The sequence below is a fragment of the Corvus moneduloides genome, chromosome 31 (genome assembly GCF_009650955.1).
Source record: "Corvus moneduloides isolate bCorMon1 chromosome 31, bCorMon1.pri, whole genome shotgun sequence".
NCBI classification, from domain to species: domain Eukaryota; kingdom Metazoa; phylum Chordata; class Aves; order Passeriformes; family Corvidae; genus Corvus; species Corvus moneduloides.
The window spans coordinates 1,240,197-1,262,704 of NC_045506.1; the positions used below are offsets into that span (position 1 = coordinate 1,240,197).

The window sequence follows — 22,508 nt, forward strand, 5'->3', positions numbered from 1 at the left end:
CGCCGGGTGCTGATCGCCGCCCGCTTCGGGCCGGGCCCCCCGCCGCGCGTGGAGCGGGTGCCCGGGGGGGTCCCCGCGGCCGGGACCCCCGCGCTGCCCGCGCTGCGCACCCCCGGGGGGGCCCTGCTGGGCCCCGGCGCCGCCGCGCTCTTCCTGAGCCCCCCCCGGCTGCGCGGCACGGCCCCCCCCGAGGCCGCCCTGGTGCGGCAGTGGGTGGCCTTCGCCGAGGGCGACCTGGCCACGGCCGCGGCCATCGCGCTGGGGGGGCCCCCCGAGGTGAGGGGGGGGCCTGGGGGTGACACATGGCGGGGGTACAGAGGGGCCGGGGAGGGGGGACAGGTGGGATTTGGGGGTGGGGACAGGGGCCCCGAGGTGGGGGGGGGCAGCCTGGGGGTTTTTGGGGGGTGACAAATGGGGGTGGGGAGGCTGCGGGCGGCATATGAGGGGATATGGAGGGGGGCTGGGGGGGAGGTTGGGGGTCCCTGACCCCCCCGTGCCCCCCCAGGCCCGTGCCCGGGGGCTGCAGGAGCTGCGCCGGGGGCTGGGGGCTCTCGAGGCCCACCTGAGCGGCCGCTCCTTCCTGGTGGGGGACGGCGTCACCCTGGCCGATGTCACCGTGGCCTGCGCCCTGCTGGCCCCGTTCACGCAGGTGAGACCCCCCCGAATGCTCCCGGGACCCCCAGGAATTCCCCCCCCATCATCCCTGACCCCTCCGACCCCCTGTGCCATCCCCCGACCCTCCCGTGTCCCCTTTTGTCCCCATGACCCCTCTGAGCTCCTTTCCCCCGATGTCCCTGTGACCCCCCCGTCACTGTGCCCCCCCCCGTGTCCCTGTGCCCCCCCCCGATGTCCCTCTGTGCCCCCCCAGGTGCTGGACGCCCCCTCCCGCGCCCCGTTCCCGGCGGTCACTCGCTGGTTCCTGGGCTGTGTCCGGCTTCCTGAGTTCCGGGCGGAGCTGGGGGACGTGCGGCTCTGCGGGGGGGGGGACCCCACGCCCGCCCCCCCCGGGACCCCCGGTGAGTGTGGGGAGGGGGGGCCACGGGCACGGGGGGTGGGGATTTGGAGGGGGACAAAGAGTGACCCCCCCCTTCTCGCTGTGTCCAGGGGAGCAACCCCAGGGGGTCTCCAGGGGTCCTGGTCCGGGGGGGCCGGGCCAGGCCGAGCCCCCCCCCGCCAAGAGCGCGGCGCAGCTGAAGAAGGAGGCGAAGAAACGGGAGAAACTGGAGAAATTCCAGCAGAAACAGGAGAAAAACCGGGAGCTGCAGGTGAGGGGGGCCTGGGGGGGAGTCCCTGGGGGTCTCTGGGGAGGTCCCTGGAGGTCCCTGAGGGTCCCTGACCCCCCCGTGCCCCCCCAGGCCCAGGCCCAGGCCAAGGCCAAGCCCAGCCGGGCCCGGCGGGAGCTGCAGGGGCTGCGCTATGAGACCCCCACCCCCCCCGGCTGCAAGAAGGGTATGGGGGGCTTTGGGAGGTCGGGGGGGGGGGCTCCAGTGGCATTTGGGGGTGGTTGGGGGCTCTGGGGGGGGGCTCAGAGGGGGTTGTTAGGGTGTCTGTGGAGGCTATGGGGGTATTGGGAGAGTTTGGGGGGGCTTTAGGTGGGTCTGGGGGGGGGCTTTGGGGTGCAGAGGGGGCTCAGGGGGGTACTCAGGGTCTGGGGGGGCTCAAGGGGGTCTGGGGGTGGACACGGGGGTCTGGGGGCTCAGGGGGGTCTGGGGGTGGGGTCTGAGCCCCATTTAACCCCCCCCGGGACCCCTCCCCAGATGTGGGGGGGCCCCTCCCCGAGAGCTACAGCCCAGCCTACGTGGAGGCGGCCTGGTACAGCTGGTGGGAGAAGGAGGGGTTCTTCCGGCCGGAATGTGGGGTGAGTGGGGGTCCGGGGGGGCCCGGGGGGGCCTGGGGGGTCCGGGTGCAGCTGCTGGGAGAAGGAGGGGCTCTTCCGCCGCGAATTTGGGGTTTGGGGGGGGTCCTGGGGGAGTCTGAAGGGATTTGGGGGGGAGTTGGGGGGTCCTTGGGGGTCCCCAAGCCCCCCTGACCCCCCCCATGCCCCCCCAGCGCTCCCTGGACACCCCCAACCCCCGGGGGGTGTTCGTGATGTGCCTCCCCCCCCCCAACGTGACGGGGACGCTGCACCTGGGCCATGCCCTGACCGTGGCCATCCAGGATACGCTGACCCGCTGGTGAGTGACCACTGACCCGCTGGTGAGTGACCACTGAGCAGTGGCGACCGCCGGGCACACACAGGAGTGACCACCAGTGACCACTGGGGATCCGGGGAGTGTCCCCAGTGTCCCCAGTGTCCCCGATGTCCCCGACAGGCACCGGATGCGGGGACTGACCACGCTGTGGGCACCGGGCTGTGACCACGCCGGCATCGCCACCCAGGTGGTCGTGGAGCGGCGCCTGCTGCGCTCCCGAGGGGTCACTCGGCACCAGCTCGGCCGCGACGCCTTCCTGGGGGAGGTGTGGCGCTGGAAGGAGGAGTGAGTGACCACTGACCGCTGAGCGGCTGCGCGGTGACCGCCCCCGGCACCCCAGAGTGACCCCTGGCACTGTAGAGTGACCCCAAAGTGACCCATGGAAACCCCAAAGTGACCCCCAGCACTCCAGAGTGACCCCAGAGAGACCCATGGAACCCGAGCAACCCCAAAGTGACCCATGGTGCCCCGAAGTGACCCCCAGCATCCCAGAGTGACCCCAAAGTGACCCATGGTGCCCCAAAGCGACCCCCAGCATCCCACAGTGACCCCAAAGTCACCCGTGGTGCCCCAAGGAGACCCCACAGTGGCCCCAAAGTGACCCAGCCCCTCCTGAACCCTTCCCCAGCCCCCTCCCCACCCCAAAGCCCCCCGGCCCCACAGCCTCTCCCTCCCCCAGGAAGGGCGACCGCATTTACCAGCAGCTGCGGCGCCTCGGAGCCTCCATGGACTGGGAGCGCGCCTGTTTCACCATGGATCCCGTGAGTGGGGGGCTCCAGGGGGGGTCCCGGGGGTCCCTGAGCGCCCCCTGACCCCCCCCGACCCCACTGACCCCACAGAAAATGAGCCGGGCGGTGACCGAGGCCTTCGTGAGGCTGCACGAGCAGGGCCTGATCTACCGGAGCCGCCGCATCGTGCACTGGAGCTGCACCCTGCGCTCGGCCATCTCCGACATCGAGGTACCCAAAACCCCCCCAAACCGCCCAAAAACCTGTCCCGGGACCCTCAAGACCCCCTGCAACACCCCTGGGGCTGGGAGAAACTCAGGGATCCCAAGGACTGGGCTTCCCTTCCTGCACCCAGGAGGTTTTGGGGGCGGTCTGGGGGGTTTTGGGGTGCAGGGGGTGTTTTTGGGGGTCTCACCGGAGTCTGTTTCCCCCCCCCCCCCCCCGGTGGAGAAGCGGGAGCTGGGGGGCCGCACCCTCCTGCGGGTGCCGGGCTACGAGGAGCCCGTGGAGTTCGGGGTCCTGGTGGCCTTCGCATACCCCCTGGAGGGGGCCGGTAAATGGGGGGGGTCTGGGATGTTCATGGGGGTCTCTGGGGGTCTGAGGAGGTCTCTGGGAGGGTGTTTGGGGATTCTCTGAGGGGTGTGTCTCGGTCTCTGTGGGGTCTCTGTGGGGTCTCTTGGGGTTTTTGGGGGTTCCAGGGGTCTCTCTGTCCCTGAGGGGTCCATGGGGTGACCCCCCATGCCCCGTTTGCCCCCCAGGGGAGGGCGAGGACGCCGAGGTCGTGGTGGCCACGACGCGTCTGGAGACGATGCTGGGGGACGAGGCCGTGGCCGTGCACCCTGAGGACCCCCGATACCAGGTGGGGGTGGGGCTGGGCTCACCTGGGGGGTGGGACTGGGCACACCTGGGGGGTGGGGCTGGGCTCACCTGGGGGGGGCTGGGCTCACCTGGGGGTGGGGCTGGGCTCACCTGGGGGCAGGGCTGGGCACACCTGGGGGTGGGGCTTCACCCCAAGCACCCCCTCTCCCCAGTACCTGGTGAGGGGTGGGGCCTGCCCAGGTGTGGGTGTGCCCCAAGGTGGGCGTGGCCAGGCTCAGGTGTGTCCCTAATGGCCCCGCCCTCCCCAGCACCTGCGGGGCCGCCATGTCCTGCACCCGTTCACGGGGCGGCGCCTGCCCGTGCTGCACGACCCCTTCGTGGACCCCCAGTTCGGCACCGGTGAGGGGCGGGGCTTGAAGGGGTGTGGCTTAGATGGGTGTGGCTGCTTTGGGGTGTGGCTTAGAGGGGTGTGGCTGTTGGGGGTGTGGCTTAGATGGGTGTGGCTGCTTTGGGGTGTGGCTTAGAGGGGTGTGGCTTAGATGGGTGTGGCTGCTTTGGGGTGTGGCTTAGAGGGGTGTGGCTTAGAGGGGTGTGGTTATTTAGGGGTGTGTCCCTTAATGGGTGTGGCTGCTCAGGGGTGTGGCCTGGGTGGGTGTGGTCTCAAGGGGTGTGGCCTAAAGCGGTGTGGCTTAGGGGGTGGTGGCTGGGCATGGCAGTGGTCAGCGTGGGCGTGGCCGGGCCTGGGTGTGGTCAGGGTGGGCGTGGCCGGTTTTGGGCGTGTCCTGAGCTGGCCCCGCCCCCAGGCGCTGTTAAGATCACCCCCGCCCACGACGCCACCGACTTCGAGGTGGGGCAGCGTCATGGGCTGGGCGGGGCCACGGTCATCGGCGAGGACGGCACCATGGTCAACGTCCCCGCGCCCTTCCAGGTGCGGCTGGGGGGTCACGGGGCTGGGACCCCCCGTGGGGTCGGAGGGACCTGTGGGAGGGGAGAAATGGGAGGGATTTGAGGGGTTTGGGTGAGATTTGGGTTATTTTAGGGGGTCTTGGGGCATCTGGGTGATTTTGGGGGTTTGGGTAATTTTGGGGGTATGGGCGTGGTTTGGGTGGGGATTCTGGGGGGCTGTGGTCAGTCCAGGGGGGCTCGGGGGGCCGTGGTCACTCGGGGGGCGCTGAGGACCGTATCCCTCCCATCCCCAGGGGATGCCGCGGTTCAAGGCCCGCTCGGCGCTGCTGGAGACCCTCAAGGAGCGGGGGCTGTTCCGGGGGGTCAGCGAGAACCCCATGGTGGTGCCCATCTGCAGGTGGGGGCCGAGGGTCACTCTGGGGTGGCAGGAGATGACAATGGGTGGCGCAGGTGACAGCAGGTGACACAGGTGACGCTGTCCCCCTGCTGCAGCCGCTCCAAGGATGTGCTGGAGCCTCGGGCTGTCCCGCAGTGGTTCGTGCGCTGCCAGGGCCTGGCCGGGGCCGCGGCGGCCGCCGTGCGCAGGGGGGACCTGCGGCTGCACCCGGCCAGCCACGCCCGCACCTGGTTCAGCTGGATGGACAACATCAGGTGAGACCCCACGGACCCTGCCCTGCCCCACAGCCCTGCCCCACAGCCCTGCCCCACAGCCACACCCTCACCTGCCCCATTTCTTCCCCCTCAGGGACTGGTGCATCTCCCGGCAGCTCTGGTGGGGCCATCGCATCCCCGCCTACTTCGTCACCATAAACGACCCCCGAGTGCCCCCTGGCCAGGTGGGGGGGTCCTGTGGGGCTGGGGGGGCTGCTGGGGGGTGTTATGGGGCTGGGGGATGATGTCTGGGGGTGAGCACTGGAGAGTCTGGGGGTCCCTGGGTGACATTTGGGCTCACATTTGGGTTATTCTGGGGGGTCCTAGGATGAGGACAGCTGGTTCTGGGTCGGGGGGGTCTCTGGGTGCTTTGGGGTGGCATTTGGGGGTCTCTGTGTGACATCTGGGTTTTTTTGGGGGTCCCAGGATGAGGACGATCGGTTCTGGGTCAGCGGCCGCTCCGAGGACGAGGCTCGAGCCAAAGCGGCCGCAGCCTTTGGGGTCCCCCCGGAACTGGTCAGCCTGAGGCAAGGTGGGACTGGGGGGCAACTTCGGGGGCACTGGGGGTAACTTGGGGGGCACTGGGAGGGACTGGGGGGAACTGGCAGGGACTGGGAGGAGTAGGCGGGCACTGGGAGGAGTGGGGGGGAGCTGGGGGGAGAAAGAGCGGGTCCCTGGTGGTTCCTGGGGGTCACTGCTGTTCCTGGTGGTCCCTGGTGGTCACTGGCGGTCACTGGCGGTCACTGGTGGTCACTGTTGTCCCTGGTGGTCCCTGGTGGTCACTGGTGGTCCCTGGCGGTCACTGGCGGTCACTGCTGTCCCTGGTGGTCCCCGGTGGTCACTGGTGGTCACTGGCGGTCACTGCTGTCCCTGGCGGTCACTGGCGGTCACTGGCGGTCACTGCTGTCCCTGGTGGTCCCTGGCGGTCACTGGCGGTCACTGCTGTCCCTGGTGGTCCCTGGTGGTCACTGGCGGTCACTGGCGGTCACTGCTGTCCCTGGTGGTCCCCGGTGGTCACTGGTGGTCACTGGCGGTTACTGCTGTCCCTGGTCAGACGAGGACGTCCTGGACACCTGGTTCTCCTCCGGCCTCTTCCCCTTCTCCATCTTCGGGTGGCCTGACCCGGTGAGGGGGGGCTCGGGGGGCTCTGGGGGGTCGCGGGGGGGTTTGGGGGTCCCGGTCTCATTTCTGGGGTCCCCTCAGACCCCCGACCTGGAGCGGTTCTACCCAGGGTCGCTGCTGGAGACCGGACACGACATCCTCTTCTTCTGGGTGGCCAGGATGGTGATGCTGGGGCTGGCGCTGACCGGGCGGCTGCCCTTCCGCGAGGTGGGCCCCGAAACACCCCAAAATAACCCCAAAACACCCCAAAATAACCCCAAATTTCTCCTGGGACTCCCCCAGGTGTGTCCCCATCCTGTCCCGCAGGTGTCCTTGTCCCCTCCACCTGTGTCACCTGTCGCCACCTGACCCTGTCCCCGGGTGTCACCTGTCCCTGTCCCCCCCATCCCCCAGTGTAGCTCCATGCCCCAGGTGTGTCCCTGTGCCCCACAGGAGCATCACCTGTCCCCAGGTGTCACCTGTCCCCTCCCCCCCAGGTGTACCTCCACGCCATCGTCCGCGACGCCCACGGGCGCAAGATGAGCAAATCCCTGGGGAACGTCATCGACCCCCTGGACGTCATCGCGGGGGTGTCGCTGCAGGTTGGACCCCAGAACCCCCTGACCCCCCCCCAAAAAGCCCCCCCAAGCCCCCCGGGGGTGTGGGGGTCCCCGGTAACCCCCCCGTGCCCCCCAGGAGCTGCACCAGCAGCTGGAGAGCAGCAACCTGGACCCTGCGGAGCTGGAGCGTGCCCGGGAGGGGCAGGTGGGGCTCTGGGGGGAATTTGGGGGGTCTGGGGGGATTTAGAGGCGACTTGGGATGATCCTGGGGGGATCTTGGGGGATTTGGGGGGATTTGGAGGAGATTTGGGGGAGTCTGGAGGGTCCTGTGGAGGGATCCAGGGGGCTCCAAGGGACAGTGACGGACACTGGGGGGGGCTTGGGAGGGTCTGGGGACTGCTGTGGGGGGAGGGGGGCTGTGGGGGGTCCCGGGAGTATTTTTGGGGGTCTTTATCCCCTCCCGGAGTGACCCCCTCCCCCCCTTCTGCCCCCCCAGAAACGGGACTTCCCCGAGGGGATCCCCGAGTGCGGCACGGACGCGCTTCGCTTTGCTCTCTGCGCCTACACGGCCCAGGGTACGTGAAACCACCCCAAAACCACCCCAAAAACAGCCCCCAAATCCACCTCTGCGCCTACAGGGCCCAGGGTACCCCAAAATCACCCCAAAACCACCCCCTGACCGCCCCGTGTCCCCCCCAGGCCGGGACATCAACCTGGACGTGGGGCGGGTTTTGGGGTACCGGCACTTCTGTAACAAGGTCTGGAACGGGGCCCGCTTCGTGCTGCGGGCGCTGGGAGAGGGGTACCGGCCCCCCCCCGCCCCACAGGTACCCCCCGAGACCCCCCCAAACCCCTCCTGACCCCCCCCAGCCCCGTGGGAGCCCCCAGTCCTCACCTGCGGGGAGGGGACCTCGATGATGGGGCTGAGACCCTCCCCCCCCCATGGGGTTTGCTGACCCTTGGGACCCCCCTCCGTGTCCCCCTGACCCCCCGACCCTCATGTCCCCAATGTTCCCATGTCCCCCTGACCCCCCGATGTCCCCCTGGTGTCCCCAGCGTTCCCATGTCCCTCTGATCCCCCTGGTCCCCCATGTCCCCGATGTCCCCCCAATGGTCCCGATGTCCCCCTGACCCCCTGACCCTTTGATGTCCCCCTGACCCCCCGCGTCCCCGATGTCCCCCTGACCCTCTGATCCCCCATGTCCCCAATGTTCCTGATGTCCCCCTGAGCCCCCATGTCCCCAATGTCCCCTCGATGTCCCCCGATGTCCCCCCAATGTCCCCGATGTTCCCGATGTCCCCCTGATCCCCCTGACCCCCCGCGTCCCCGATGTCCCCCCAATGTCCCCCTGACCCCCCGCGTCTCCGATGTCCCCCCAATGTCCCCCTGACCCCCTGATCCCCCTGGCCCCCCGATGTCCCCGATGTCCCCCTGACCCCCCGACCCTCATGTCCCCAATGTTCCCATAACCCCCTGATCCCCCTGACCCCCCAATGTCCCCCCGATGTCCCCAGTGTTCCCATGTCCCTCTGATCCCCCTGATCCCCCATGTCCCCGATGTCCCCCCGATGTTCCCAATGTCCCCCGACCCCCTGATGTCCCCAGTGTCCCCCCGATGTCCCCCCGATGTTCCCGATGTTCCCGATATCCCCCTGATCCCCCTGACCCCCCGTGTCCCTGATGTCCCCCCAATGTTCCCATGACCCCCTGACCCCCCAATGTCCCCCCAGTGTCCCCGATGTTCCCGATGTCCCCAATGTCCCCCTGATCCCCCTGACCCCCCGCGTCCCCGATGTCCCCCCGATGTTCCCAATGTCCCCCGACCCCCTGATGTCCCCAGTGTCCCCCCGATGTCCCCCCGATGTTCCCGATGTTCCCGATATCCCCCTGATCCCCCTGACCCCCCGCGTCCCCGATGTCTCCCCGATGTCCCCCCAATGTCCCCCTGATGTTCCCGATGTCCCCTCGATGTCCCCCCGATGTCCCCGTGCCCCCTGACGGCTGTCCCTGTTCCCAGGAGGGCTCCGGGGGTCCCCGGGGGGCTCTGGCCGAGCGCTGGGTGCGGAGCCGCCTCAGCCGGGCCGTGCAGGGCTGTGGGGCCGCCCTGGGGGGCTTTGACTTCCCGGGGGCCACCACGGCCGTGCACGGCTTCTGGGTGTACGAGCTGTGCGACGTCTACCTGGTACGGGGGGTCCTGGGGGGTCCTGGGGGGGTACAGGGGGCTGTGGGGGCATGGCTGGGCTGCGGACAGGGGGGCTCAGGGGGATTTGGGGTGCTCACGGGGGGTCCCTGGGGATTTCTGGGGGTCCCTGGGGGTTATTTGGGTTATCTGGGGGTTATTTGGGGTCCCTGAGGGTCTCTGGGGGGTTATTTGGGGTCTCTGGGGGTCTCTGGAGGTCTCTGGGGGTCATTTGGGTTATCTGGGAGTCCCTGGAGGTCTCTGGGGGTTATTTGGGGTCCGGGGGGGGTCTCTGGGGTTATCTGGGGGTCTCTGGGGGTCCCTGGGGGGTATTTGGGGTCCAGGGAGGTCTCTGGGGTTATTTGGGGTCCCTGGGGGTCTCTGGAGGTCTCTGGGGGTCATTTGGGTTATCTGGGAGTCCCTGGAGGTCTCTGGGGGTTATTTGGGGTCCGGGGGGGGTCTCTGGGGTTATCTGGGGGTCTCTGGGGGTCCCTGGGGGGTATTTGGGGTCCAGGGAGGTCTCTGGGGTTATTTGGGGTCCCTGGGGGTCTCTGGGGGTCCCGGCCCCCCCTGACCCCTTTTCCCCTCCCAGGAGTGTGTGAAGCCGGTGCTGGCCCGAGCAGCCCCTGCCCAGCCCGGGGGGGTCCCGGGGGGTCCCGAGGGGGAGGGGGAGGGGCACGGCGGGGACGGCGATGAGGACGAGGAGAGAGGTGAGGGGGGGGAGGGGAGAGCCGCGGTCATCCGCCCGGGCTGGGGGGTCCGGGGGGGGTTCTGGGGGGCCCTGGGTGGTTTCAGGGGGTGCCGGTGACGATGGTGACAATGACGAGGTGCCCCAGGTGACCGGAGGGACCCCCCCTGCCTGGCCGGGGGGGTTTGGGGGGTGTCTGTTCTGGGGGGGGGGGGGGGGGTTTGGGTGGAATCCCGGGGGATTTGGGGAGGTTTGGGAGGGTCCTGGGGGGGTTCCGGGGGTGCCGATGACGATGGTGACGACGGTGACGCTGTCCCAGGTGACGTGGAGGCCGTCAGGGACACGCTGCTGACCTGCCTGGACGCGGGGCTGCGGCTCCTCGCCCCCTTCATGCCCTTCCTGGCCGAGGAGCTCTGGCAGCGGCTGCCCCCCCGCGCCCCCCCCGCGCCCCCCAGCATCTGCCTGGCCCCCTTCCCCGAGCCCGAGCAGGTGCGGGGGGCCGGGGGGGGTCTGAGGGGGGATTTGGGGTCCTGGGGGGGCTCTGGGAGGGGCTCAGTGGGGTCCTGTGGGGATGAGGGGGAAGTTGGGGGTCCCGGGGGTAATTTGAGGGTCCCGGGGGGGAGGGGGGGCTCTGGCCCTGACCCCCCAATTTCCTCCCCCCAGTTCTGCTGGCAGGATGAGGAGGCTGAGGCCACCATGGAGTTCGTGCTGGGCATCGTCCGGGCGCTGCGGAGCCTGCGGGCAGCACACGGGCTGACCCGCCAGAGACCCCCCTGTACGGCCCGGGGGGGCCTAAATGGCGTTTGGGGGGTCCTGGGGGGGCTCGAAGGGGGTTTGGGGGGTACTAGGGATGCTTAAAGGGGGCCTGGGAGTAGATTTGGGGGGGTTCTCATTGGGGCAGGGGGCTCCTGGGGGGCGTGGGGGGGTCCCGAGCAATCCAAGCCATGTTTGGGGTCACTGAAGGGGGGCTGGGCAGTGGGCGGGGGGGGTTCCAGGTGGCTTTGAGGCCCCTCCAGCCCCCGCCAAAGCCCCCCGGAGTGGGGCAGGGTGGGCAGTGGGGGTCTCTGGGGGGTCTCTGGGGGGTCTCTGGGCTCCCACCCCCCTGACCCCCCCCGTCCCCCTAGGTTTCCTGCAGTGCCCCGACCCTGCCTGGGGGTCCCGGGCCCGGCGCTACCGGGGGCTCCTGCGGGCGCTGGGGGGGGTCGGGGCTGTGCGGCTGCTGGGGGGGGGCGAGGGGCCCCCCCAGGGCTGCGCCGTGGCCGTGGCCTCTGACCGCTGCACCGTCCACCTGCTGCTCAAGGTGGGTGCCCCGTGACGTCACCACACCACCCCCCCATGACGTCATCATTGCAATGACACTGTTTTGGGGGGGTTTTGCCCATTTTAGGGTGTCGTGGACCCCCCCAAGGAGCTGTCCCGGCTGGGGGGGCGACGGGAGGAGCTGGAGAAGGCCCTGGAGCGGCTGCGGGAGCGGCGGGGGGGCCCCGGCTACGCCCAGAAGGTGCCCCCCCACGTGCAGGAGGCCGACGCGGCCAAGGTGAGCCCGAGGGGCTTGGGGGGGCTCAGATGGAGCATCGAGGGCTGGGGGAGGCCTTGGAGGGGGGTTGGGTGGATCCTGGGGAGTCCTGGGGGTCTCAGGAGGTGCTGGGGGGGCTTGGTAGGCTCGGGGGGTCCCAGGGGGGTCCCGGGGGGTCCCGGGGGGGTCCCAGCCCATGTGTGTCCCTCCCACAGCTGACCCAGCTGGAGTCGGAGCTGCGGAACGTTCTGGAAGCCGAGGAGCTGATGAGGAAAATGCTGTGACACTCCCCCCCCCACCCCCCCCCAGCCAGGACCCCCTCAGGACCCCTCCCCACTCCCCCTGAGCCCCCCCCCCCCAATAAAGGCGTTCATGGACCGGTCCCGTGCTGACGTCACTGGGGGACCCCGCGGGGGGCGTGGCCTGGCAAAGCCCCGCCCCGGGGCGTGTCCAGTTTAATGAGGGGGCGTGGTCTCCGCTGGCCCCGCCCCCGCCCCGCGCGGACAATGAGGGTGGGCGTGGCCGCGGGGTATTCTGGGATCGGGGCGGCCGCGGGTAAGGGGGGTCCGGGGGGTCCCGGGGGGTCCCGGGGGCGTCGGGAGGTCCTGGGGGGGCGGGGCTCGGGGGCAGCAGCGGGGGGCGCTCGAGGAGGGGCCCAGGGGTCTTTGGGAGCCCGTGTTCCTGGGTTGGGGTCCCGGGAGGGCTTTGGAGGGGTCCCCGGGGCGACTTTGGGGGACTCCGGGGGTCCCTGTGGAGTCTCGGGGGTCCGGGGGGGCTCTGGGGTGGTGTGGGGGTCGCGAGGGGTCCCTGCGGGTTCCGGGGGGCTCGGGGGGCGTTGAGGGGCTCGGGGCGCCCCCGGCTGCTCCTGGGGGTGTTGGTGGGGCTCGGGGGGGGGGCGGGCGTTTCCCCCGTTAATTAGCGCTAATGAGCCCCCGTTAATCAGCGGCACTGCCCCCCCCCCCGCAGCTCCGGCAGCACCGAGGCCGAAGGCTCCGCCCGCCCCCTCCTCCTCCTCCTCCCCCGGGCGGGGGTCCCGGTGAGACCCCCCCAAACTCCCCCTGACCCCGACCCCAAACCAGCCCCGCCCGTCCGGGGGTCCCGTGCGGGGGGGTCCCGTGCGGGGGGGTCCCATGGCTGAGCCCTTCGGACACTTCACCCACGCCCTGATCCGGGCGCTGCCCCCCCCGGGGGACCCCTGGGAGGAGGCGCTGGGGGTCGCGGCGCCCCCGGGGCCCCCCCCGGACCCGGCCAAGGCGCGGCGGCAGTGGGGGGTCCTGGGGGGGGTCCTGCGGCAGCGCCTGGGGCTGCAGGTCCTGGAGCTGCCCCCGGCCCGGGGGGGGCTCCGGCCGCTGCTGCTCGAGGAGCTCGTGGTGGTGCAGGGGGGGACGGCGCTGCTGACCCGGCCGGGGCCCCCCCGCCGCGAGGAGGTACCGGGGGGAGATCTCAGGGGGCTGCGACCCCCGGGGGGGAGGGGGCCGAGGAGCTGTGGGACCCCCGGGATGGTGGGGGTGGGAATCGGGGTCCTTTTGGGGTGGGGGCTGGGCCGGGGGGCTTTGTGGGCGCAGAGGGGGGGTCGTGGCTGATGTTCCCTCCCCCCCCGGTGACGCCCGCTGTCCCCCCAGCTCGGGGGGCTCCGGGAGGTGCTGGAGCAGCTCCAGCTCCGGGTGCTGTCGGTGACGGACGAGGGGGCAGCGCTGGACGGGGGGGACGTTCTGTTCACCGGTGAGTCTGGGGGACCCCCCGACCCCCCTGGGACACCCACGGGAGCCCCTGGGACCCTCCAGGGTCCCAACCGCCCCCTGCTCCCCCCCCCCCACCCCCCCCAGGCCGGGAATTCTTCGTGGGAATCTCCCCCTGGACCAACCTGCGCGGCGCCGAGGCCGTGGCCGACGCCTTCAGGGTGAGACCCCCGGGGGGCTTTGGGGGTTTAATGGGGTGGTCCCAGGGTTTTTGGGGTTTCCAGGGGGTCCTGACTCCCCCCTGTGCCCCCCCCCCGCAGGACTTCACGGTGTCCACGGTGCCGGTGGGGGGCGGGGGGCGGCTGAAGGGGTTCTGCAGCATGGCCGCCCCCCAGACCATCGCCCACGGCAGCAGCGACGGCGCCCGCAGGGCCATCAAGGTGGGGGACAACGGGGAGGGGGGGGCACTGCGGTTTTGGGGATAAAAATCCCAGTTTGGGGGGGGAACCCAGTTTGGGGGAGGGCTCGAGTTGGGGGCTCAGGGTTTGGTGGTCAGCGGGTCAGTTTGAGCGGTGTGGGGGGACAAGGGGCCAGAGGGGAACACAGGGGGGTTCAGGGAGTGGGGTTTGGGAGGTCAAGGGGTCAGTTCTGGGGGTCAGTTTGGGGTGGTCAGAGGGTCAGTTTTGGGGTGGTTTTGGGGGATCTGAGGGTCAGTTCTGGGGGTCAGTTTTGGGGTGGTCAGAGGGTCACTTTCGGGGTGGTTTTGGGGCATCTGAGGGTCAGTTCTGGGGGTCAGTTTGGGGTGGTCAGAGGGTCAGTTTTGGGGTGGTTTTGGGGGATCTGAGGGTCAGTTCTGGGGGTCAGTTTGGGGTGGTCAGAGGGTCAGTGTTGGGGTGGTTTTGGGGGAGCTGAGGGTCAGTTCTGGGGGTCAGTTTGGGGTGATCAGAGGGTAACTTTTGGGGTGGTTTTGGGGGATCTGAGGGTCAGTTCTGGGGGTCAGTTTGGGGTGGTCAGAGGGTCACTCGTGTCCCCCCCAGGCCATGGAGCAGCTCTCGGACCACCCCTACTCCCGGCTGGCACTGCCCGATGACCCCGCCGGGAACTGTCTGTTCACGCGGCCGGGGGGGCTCCCGGGGGGGGTCCTGGTGCACCGGGGGCCTGAGGAGTTCCCGCAGAGCCAGAAGGTGGGCGTGGCCGGTGGGCGTGGCCGGTGGGCGTGGCCAAACAGGGTGGGGCTGTGGGTGTCGGCGGGGGGATGGGGAGGAGCCGTTTTAGGGCGTGGCCATGCCCTGAGGCCCCCCCCGCCCCCCCAGGCGTTCCAGAAGGTTCCGGGGGTGTCGCTGGTGCCGCTGGACCTGAGCGAGGCCGCCAAGGCGGGCGGGGCCCTGAGCTCCTGCTGCGTCCTGCTGCGTGCGCGGCCGGCTGGGCGGGGCCGGCCCTGACCACGCCCACTGACCACCCCCCATTCCCAGAGATCCCACCTCCCATTTTGGGGGTGGGGCCACACAGAGGGCCCCTCCCCCACCCCATTTTTTAGCCCTGTCTTCCCCCCCCCCCCCCCCCCCCCCCCCCCCCGGCCGCCGCCCCTCCCCCCTCTGCCTTAAGGAGGCGTCCGGGACTAAATAAAAAAAAAAAAATTTCCTTTTAATTAATTCCTTAATTAATGAGTCATTACCTCTGCGGGTGGGGGAGGAGCAGAGCGCGTGCAGGGTGGGGGAGGGGCGGGGTGGGGGAGGGGTCACAGCACCCAGGGCAGGCGGAAGGCCTGGGGGGGGAGGGGCGTGCAGTGCGAGGCCTCGAAGTTCTGCAGGTGCTTCTGGGCCTGGGGGAGGGGCAGGGGGTGTGGTCAGGGCCTGGCCACGCCCCTCAAGCCACGCCCCCCCCCCAAGCCCCGCCCCCACTCACCAGGTACAGCGCCAGCTGCCGGCGCTGGGCGGGGCTCAGCTCCTCACCTGCGGGGGCGGGGCCAATGTCAGGGGTGGGGCCAGCCTGGCCACACCCAGGGCCACGCCCAGCTCCTGACTGGTTGCCCAGCCCAAGCCCCTGGTCCCACCCACCCCTGCCACGCCCCCCCCTCCCATTGGCCGATCCCGGCCCCGCCCCGGCCCCGCCCTGACCCAGGCTCCAGGGGAACGGGGGGCTCCGGTCGCCCGCGAAGGCCTTGAGCTGCTCCTGGCACCAGCCCTCGTCGGGGGCGCAGCCGCGGAGAACCGAGCCTGCCGAGAACGGGCGGTTCGAACCCAAAAACGGGACTTGGAACCCAAAACTGGGGAGTCAGAACCCCGAAAGGGGGGGCCAGAGCCCAGAAGGGGGGGGGGGGGTCACACCCGGGCTCGGGGCGGTCACTCACTCTCCTCCTCGGGGGTCGCGGCCTCCAGCCACTCCCACACCGCCCGCAGCCCCTCGTCCGCCATGACCTTGGGGTACCTGGGGGGGATGGGGGGGGTCAGAGCCCCCCAGGGACCCCCAGAGCCCCCCAGGACCCCCAGAGCCCACCAGGACCCCCCAAACCACCCTGAGACCCCCAAACTCCTCCAAATGCCCCCCCGCCCACACCCCACAGATCCTTCCTAGAACCCCCCAACCTCCCCCCAATCCTGCCCCAGACCCCTCCAACCTCTCCCGGCCCCCCCAGGACCCCCCAAACACCCCCCAGGACCCCCCAACCCCCCCCCCAGGCCCCCCATTTCCCCACCGGTGCTGCAGCAGCTTCAGCAGGAGGTCGTTGCCGCGGTTGGACGCGATGTCATCGGGGACCCTGCGGGGCGGGGGGGGACACGGGGGAGTCAGGGGGATTTGGGGGGGTCCTGGGGGGGGTTTTGGGGGTCCCAGGGAGTCTGGGTGGGGGGCTCACGTGGTGGTGATGATCTCATCCTTCGTCCTCCGTACCAGCAGCACCGGGCCCTGGTACCTGGGGGGGGGAGGGGGAGAAGGGGGGTTTGGGGGGGTCCCTGACACCCGGGGGGTCCTGGGGGGGTTTGGGGGGGTCCCCAGAGAGCAGGGGAGGGGCAGCCCCGTACCTGCAGAGCTGCTCGGCGTTGTTGAGGTTCAGGTGCTCCCTCACCGTCTGCGTCACCAGGTCCCCTGGGGGGGGAAGAGTTAGGGGGGGCTTGGGGGGGCTCCGGGGGGGTCTGGGGGCGGTGGGTGGAGGGGCACTCACGCCAGCTCCGGGGCAGCACCTTCAGGGCCAGGGGCACGAGGTCGTCGAAGGAGGCGTCCAGCACCAGCCCCCCCACGTCGGGGTAGGACATGGCGGCCCAGGTGGCTGGGGGGGCCGAGGGTCAGCGGGGACCCTCGGGGGCCCAGGACCCCCCCACGGAGCCCACAGAGTGCTGGGGCCCAGCTCTTGGTCACCAGAGCCTCCTCCCAGCGCTCCCAGTGCCCGCTCCAGTTCCTTCCCAGTACCCTCAACCCCGACCCAGTGCCCTGAACCCCCTCCCAGTGCGCTCCCAGTGCTCCCAGTGCCCTGAACCCCCTCTCAGTGCGCTCCCAGTGCCCCCCAGTGCCCTGAACCCCCTCCCAGTGCGCTCCTAGTGCCCCCCACTGCCCTCCCAGTGCTCCCAGTGCCCTGAACCACCTCCCAGTGCCCCCCAATGCCCTCCCAGCGCTCCCAGTGCCCCCCAGTGCGCTCCCAGTGCTCCCATGACCCCCAGTGCTCCCAGTGCCCTGAACCCCCTCCCAGTGCGCTCCCAGTGCGCTCCCAGTGCCCCCAGCGTACTCCCAGTGCTCCCAGTGCCCTGAACCCCCTCCCAGTGCGCTCCCAGTGCCCTGAACCCCCTCCCAGTGCCCCCCAGTACGCTCCCAGTGCCCTCCCAGTGCTCCCAGTGCCCTGAACCCCCTCCCAGTGCCCCCCAGTGCGCTCCCAGTGCTCCCATGGCCCGAGGTGCTCCCAGTGCCCTGAACCCCCTCCCAGTGCCCCCCAGTACGCTCGCAGTGCCCTCCCAGTGCCCCCCAGTGCTCCCAGTGCCCTGAGCCCCTCCCAGTGCCCGGTACCGGTGAAGCCCCCGATGGACCAGGCGTACAGGACGATGTTCGGGGGGGCGAAGTTGAGGTGCTGCAGCGCGAAGCGCATCACCACGTCCATGGCGTTGGCCTCGCTCTGGGGCAGGGGGACGCCCTGCGGGGGGGTCAGCGGGGTCCCCAAATCCCCCAAAACCCCCTGAACCCCCCCTGAAATCGCCCACCCCCGGGGGACCCCAAACCCCCCCCCAAACCCCCATAAACGGCACCCCCACCTGACCCCATCTGTGGCACGCTCTGGGTCCTGCAATGGGGGGGTCAGGGGATCCCCAAAATCCCCCAAATACCCCCCCCCAAATCCTTCAGACCCCCTGGGACCTCCCCAGACCCCCCGGTACCCCCCGAACTCACAGTGCTGCCGCCGAAGCCGGGGTGGTTCCAGCCCAGGACTGAGTACCCAGCTGGGGGGGGGACACGGGGGGGTCACGCTGGGCCCGGGGGGCTTCAGGCCCCAAAAATGAGGGGGAGGGCCCAAAGCAGCAAAAACCCCCCAAAGACGTGCAAAGATCTGAGTGAGACCCCCCCAGAACGAGGTGGTGCAGCCCAGGGACCCCCCAAATCCAACCCTCCCCCAAATTCAAACCCCCCCAAATCCAACTCCACCCAAAAACCCAATCCCCACCCCCCAGAACCACCCCGGGACCCCCAAAGAAGGGGAACCCCCACCCAAGCACCCCCAACACAAATGGATCGACCCAACCCCCCCCAAATCCCACATGGCTCGCCCCACCCTGGCCTTCTGTGGGGTCTGGGGGCTTTGGGGGTCTCAGAGGGAATTTCAGGGGTCCCTGAGTAGTTTTGGGGGCCCCGGGGTGGTTTGGGGGTCCCAGGGGAGGTTTTGGGGTGCTGGGGGAGGTTTGGGGTCCCAGGGGAGGTTTTGGGGTCCCAGGGGAAGTTTTGGGGGTCCCAGGGAAGGCCTTGGGGTGCTGAGGGAGGTTTGGGGGCCCCAGGTGAGGTTTTGGGGTGCCCAGGGAGGTCTGGGGTCTCAGGGGAGGTTTTGGGGGTCCCAGAGGACGTTTTGGGGTCCCAAGTGAGGTTTTGGGGTGCCGAGGGAGGTCTGGGGTCTCAGGGGAGGTTTTGGGGTCCCAGGCGAGGTTTTGGGGATCCCGCAGGAGGTTTTGGGGGTCCCAGGGGAGGTTTTGGGGTCTCAGTGGAGGCTTTGGGGGTCAAAGGTGAGCTTTTGGGGTCCCTCTCGTACCCTCCAGGGGCGTGGACAGACACCCGACCTCGTAGAAGCCGGCGTTGCCCTCGCAGCAGATCACCTGGGGGGGACATCGGGGCCGCGTGGGGGGGACGCTGTGGGGTCAGAGCCCCCCGGGACCGCCCCGAACGCCCCCGGGCCCCCGAGGCCTCACCAGGGTGTCCCCGCGGGGGTCGCGGCCGCGCCGGTCGATGACCATGGCGTCGATCTCGTTGCCGTCACAAGCCACCAGCTTGGCCCGCTGGCCCCCGAACTGCGGGGACACGGGGGGGACAGCGGGCTCAGGGGGCAGTTTTGGGGTCTGGGGGGTTGTTTTGGGGTTTTTTTTGGTAACTCAAGGTTAGCGGAGTCACTTTGGGGTCGCTTTTGGGTCACTTTGGGGTTGTTTCTGAGATCAGCGAGTACTTCGGAGTCTAAAAACTCTTTGAAGGTAATTTGGGGTTATTTGGGATTCTAAAGAAATTATTTTGGGCTCAGTTGAGAGGCGTTTTGGGGTCGCACCTGCTTGACAAGCTGGGTCTGCCCCTGCAGCAGCAGGGTGGGTGTGTTTTGGGGTATTTTAGGGCTGGTTTAGGATGTTTTTGGGGTCGCACCTGCTCAACAAGGCACGCCTGGCCCTGCAGCAGCAGGGGGGATGTGTTTTGGGGTATTTTAGGATATTTTGGGGCTGTTTTTGGGGTCCAACCTGCTCAATGAGCTGCACCTGGCCATACAGCAGCAAGGTGGGTGTGTTTTGGGGTATTTTAGGATATTCTGGGGCTGGTTTTGGGGTCCAACCTGCTCAATGAGCTGCACCTGGCCATACAGCAGCAAGGTGGGTGTGTTTTGGGGTATTTTAGGATATTTTGGGGCTGTTTTTGGGGTCTCACCTGCTCAATGAACTGCGCCTAGCCCTGCAGCAGCAGGGGGGGTGTGTTTTGGGGATACCTCAGGATATTTTGGGGCTGTTTTTGGGGTCTCACCTGCTCGACGAGGCGCGCCTGGCCCTGCAGCAAGGTGGGTGTGTTTTGGGGTATTTTAGGGTGGTTTTAAGGTGTTTTTGGGGTCTCACCTGCTCGACGAGGCGCGCCTGGCCCTGCAGCAGGGTGGGCAGCAGCGCGCGCTGCAGCAGCCGCACGGAGCCCGGGAACAGCATCCGCCGGCCCAGGGTGTGGGCCAGGAGCAGCCTGGGGGCGGGGCCGGCCCGGGACACGCCCGGGGGCGGGGTCAGCGCGGACACACCCCCGGGGGGGCGGGGCCAAACCCACCCACCCATCCCCCTCCCTCCCCACCACGGCCAATCAGCTCCTTCCCCATCCCCTGGCCACACCCCCTTGGGCCACACCCAATGCCACACCCTCATTAGCCCCGCCCACCCTGGGGGGGACACCCCAGCCCCGCCCCACGTGGCCACGCCCACACCCAAAGCCACACCCCCAAAAGAGCCCCGCCCACCCAGGCCCCACCCACCCCGGCCCCGCCCACCTGACCAGGGCGCACGGAAGCTTCCGGAGCGCCCCCAGCAGCCCCCGGGAGCCCCCCCGAGGCCGGGGGGGGTCTCGGAGCAGCGGCACCGCCCGGGAGCCCCCCCTGCAACCGAGAGGGGGTGGGTCAGGGGGTCCCAGGGGAACTGGGGGGGGTCAGGGGTCCCCAGAGGGGTTTGGGGAAGGCTCCCAGGGGCGTCCCCAGAGTGGTTTGGGGGTCTCGGGAGGGGTCGTGGGATCCTGGGGGTGTTTTTGGGGGGTCCCGGGGTGTTTGTGGGGGTACCTGGGGTGTTTGTGGGGGTCCCGGGGTGTTTGTGGGGGTACCTGGGGTGTTTGTGGGGGTCCTGGGGGTGTTTGTGGGGGTCCCTGAGGTGTTTTTGGGGGTCCAGGGGGTGTTTTTGGGGGTCCAGGGGGTGTTTGTGGGGTCCCAGGGTATTTGTGGAGGCCCCTGAGGTGTTTTTGGGGGTCCAGGGGGTGTCTATGGGGGTCCGGGGGGTGTTTGTGGGGGTCCCAGGGTATTTGTGGAGGTCCCTGAGGTGTTTGTGGGGGTCCAGGGGGTGTTTGTGGGGGTCCCGGGGTGTTTGTGGGGGTCCCAGGGTGTTTTTGGGGGTCCCAGGGGGGTCCCGGGGGGCTCTGACCAGGCGGGGCCGGCGCTGTCCCAGCGGAAGTCCACGGGCCAGCTGCGGAAGTCGAAGGTGTAGAGTCCGAGTTTGCGCTGGGGGGGGGATGGGGGAGAACAGCGGCCTAAGACCCCCCCAGACCCCTCAGGGGAGGGGTCGCTGACGCCCTTTGGGGGTTCCCGGCGCCCCCGGGGCTCCCCGTGCCCACCTTGGCCTCGGGGGTGCCGCTGCGGTGGCTCTCCTCCAGCGCCGCGATGAACTCCAGGTACTGCGGGTTGCTCCAGCGGCCCAGCCCTGGGGGGGCACGGGGGGGGCTCACGGAGGGTCCCGGGGGGGCCCTCGGGGGGGTCCCGGCGCCCCCAAAGCCCCCTCACCTCGCAGACAGGCCACGCCCGCCAGCAGCAGCCCCAGCGTGGCCACGCAGTGCGACAGGGGCACCACGCGGGACATGGTCAGCAGGCCTGGGGGGGGAAAACGGGGTAAGAGACCCCAAAAAAACCCCCCAAAACACCCCCAGACCACGTGGGACAGGGTCAGCAGGCCTGGGGGGAGAAAACGGGGTGAGAGACCCCAAAAAAAACCCCCAAAACACCCCCAGACCACGTGGGACATAGTCAGCAGGCCTGGGGGGAGAAAACGGGGTGAGAGACCCCAAAAAAAAACCCCCAAAACACCCCCAGACCACGTGGGACATAGTCAGCAGGCCTGGGGGGAGAAAACGGGGTGAGAGACCCCAAAAAAAACCCCCAAAACACCCCCAGACCACGTGGGACAGGGTCAGCAGGCCTGGGGGGAGAAAACGGGGTGAGAGACCCCAAAAAAAACCCCCCAAAACACCCCCAGACCACGTGGGACAGGGTCAGCAGGCCTGGGGGGAGAAAACGGGGTGAGAGACCCCAAAAAAACCCCCCAAAACACCCCCAGACCACGTGGGACAGGGTCAGCAGGCCTGGGGGGAGAAAACGGGGTGAGAGACCCCAAAAAAACCCCCCAAAACACCCCCAGACCACGTGGGACATAGTCAGCAGGCCTGGGGGGAGAAAACGGGGTGAGAGACCCCAAAAAACTTCCCTTAAACCATCCAGAGACCCCCAAAAACCCCCTAAACCATCCAGAGACCCCCAAAACCCCCCTTAAACCATCCACAGTCCCCAAAGTCTGCCCTTAAACCATCCACAGTCCCCCAAAACCCCCCTTAAACCATCCACAGTCCCCAAAATCTGCCCTTAAACCATCCACAGTCCCCCAAAACCCCCCTTAAACCATCCAGAGACCCCAAAAACCCCCCTTAAACCATCCACAGTCCCGAAAACCCCTCTTAAACCATCCAGAGACCCCAAAACCCCCCGTTCCCCCCTTAAACCATCCAGAGACCCCCGAAACCCCCCCAGCCCCACCTTTGCGGTACAGGTAGAACACGGCCAAGGGGGAGGCGTAGTACGAGATGGACCAGAGCACCGAGGCCTGCGGGACCCCCGCGACCCCTGAGACCCCCGAGCGCCGGGGGGGCCCCGGGGGGGGGAGCCCCGCTCCGGAACCGGGGGGAAACGGGGGCAGAGAGGGTCCCCAGTTCATGGGAAGGGGGTAAATGGGGTCTGGGGGCCCCGGGAGGGAGTCCCCGATTCAGGGTGGGGGAAATGGGGGATGGGGGGGGGTCTGCGGGTCCATTGGGGGGTCCCAGGGGGATGGGGACCCCCCCCGGGCAGGGTGAAGGGCACGGACAGAGCCGGAGGAGTCGCGGGGGGTCTCACCAGCGCCAGGACACTGTCCGTGTGCTTCTCCAGCCCCCGCGGTTGGTAATAGGAGTCCTGGGGGGGGCACGGGGGGGGTCAGCGCGGGGCTCGGCGGGTCCGCATCCCCGCGCTGCCATGGCAACCACCCCGCCCGGGCCCCCCGCCCCCCCGCGCCTCACCCACGCCGGCTCCCCGCGCTCGCTGCCGGCTCCGTTCCCTCCCTGCGGCCCCCCCGGGGCCCCCCCGGCCGCGCCGGGAGCGCGGGGCCGATGGACGCGGTAGAGCCGCGGGCCCAGGACGCAGCTGAGCAGTTTCGCCATGATGGCGGCGCCGGAAGTGGCGGCGCTTCCGGGAAGCGGAACTTCCGGGGCGGGGCCAAGGGCAGGCCCCCGCCTTTACTGATTGTAAAGCCCCGCCCACCGTGGCGTTGTCATGGGAACGGGGCGGGGCA

The 22,508-nt window shown here is 69.4% G+C and overlaps 3 protein-coding genes across 4 annotated transcripts; 2 read left to right on the top strand and 1 right to left on the bottom strand.

Annotated features, from left to right (window-relative positions):
* The first annotated feature begins 154 nt into the window (after positions 1-154).
* Positions 155-11,667, top strand: VARS1 (valyl-tRNA synthetase 1). The gene is made up of 31 exons (XM_032094298.1): positions 155-276; positions 506-649; positions 869-1,016; positions 1,105-1,265; positions 1,356-1,449; positions 1,758-1,858; positions 2,050-2,174; positions 2,313-2,477; positions 2,872-2,953; positions 3,032-3,150; positions 3,364-3,473; positions 3,679-3,779; positions 4,048-4,138; positions 4,543-4,667; positions 4,939-5,042; positions 5,138-5,296; positions 5,391-5,481; positions 5,723-5,828; positions 6,351-6,421; positions 6,500-6,625; positions 6,895-6,999; positions 7,094-7,162; positions 7,454-7,532; positions 7,657-7,784; positions 8,976-9,140; positions 9,730-9,847; positions 10,145-10,314; positions 10,489-10,600; positions 10,950-11,125; positions 11,213-11,362; positions 11,557-11,667. The coding sequence occupies exons 7-31, from the start codon at positions 2,089-2,091 to the stop codon at positions 11,623-11,625; spliced, it is 2,877 nt and encodes a 958-aa protein (XP_031950189.1). The 5' UTR covers positions 155-276; positions 506-649; positions 869-1,016; positions 1,105-1,265; positions 1,356-1,449; positions 1,758-1,858; positions 2,050-2,088; the 3' UTR covers positions 11,626-11,667.
* Positions 11,668-11,802: 135 nt separating this feature from the next.
* Positions 11,803-14,642, top strand: DDAH2 (dimethylarginine dimethylaminohydrolase 2). The gene is made up of 7 exons (XM_032094377.1): positions 11,803-11,896; positions 12,308-12,768; positions 12,964-13,063; positions 13,168-13,241; positions 13,341-13,460; positions 14,058-14,204; positions 14,334-14,642. The coding sequence occupies exons 2-7, from the start codon at positions 12,472-12,474 to the stop codon at positions 14,460-14,462; spliced, it is 867 nt and encodes a 288-aa protein (XP_031950268.1). The 5' UTR covers positions 11,803-11,896; positions 12,308-12,471; the 3' UTR covers positions 14,463-14,642.
* A 2-nt stretch (positions 14,643-14,644) lies between these two features.
* On the bottom strand, positions 14,645-22,411 carry ABHD16A (abhydrolase domain containing 16A, phospholipase). Of its 2 annotated transcripts, none has more exons than XM_032094317.1 (20): positions 22,237-22,411; positions 22,076-22,132; positions 21,722-21,788; positions 20,699-20,785; positions 20,533-20,618; positions 20,343-20,419; positions 19,706-19,810; positions 19,293-19,407; positions 18,396-18,494; positions 18,239-18,302; positions 17,392-17,441; positions 17,014-17,137; positions 16,181-16,285; positions 16,041-16,104; positions 15,875-15,931; positions 15,716-15,778; positions 15,371-15,447; positions 15,138-15,272; positions 14,926-14,972; positions 14,645-14,842 (listed from the first exon to the last, which is right to left on the bottom strand). In XM_032094317.1, the coding sequence occupies exons 1-20, from the start codon at positions 22,375-22,377 to the stop codon at positions 14,759-14,761; spliced, it is 1,704 nt and encodes a 567-aa protein (XP_031950208.1). In that variant the 5' UTR covers positions 22,378-22,411; the 3' UTR covers positions 14,645-14,758. The 2 variants fall into 2 exon arrangements, with proteins under 2 accessions (XP_031950208.1, XP_031950209.1); XM_032094318.1 differs by having other exon boundaries at positions 15,138-15,236; positions 22,237-22,410.
* Between the last annotated feature and the right edge of the window lie 97 nt (positions 22,412-22,508).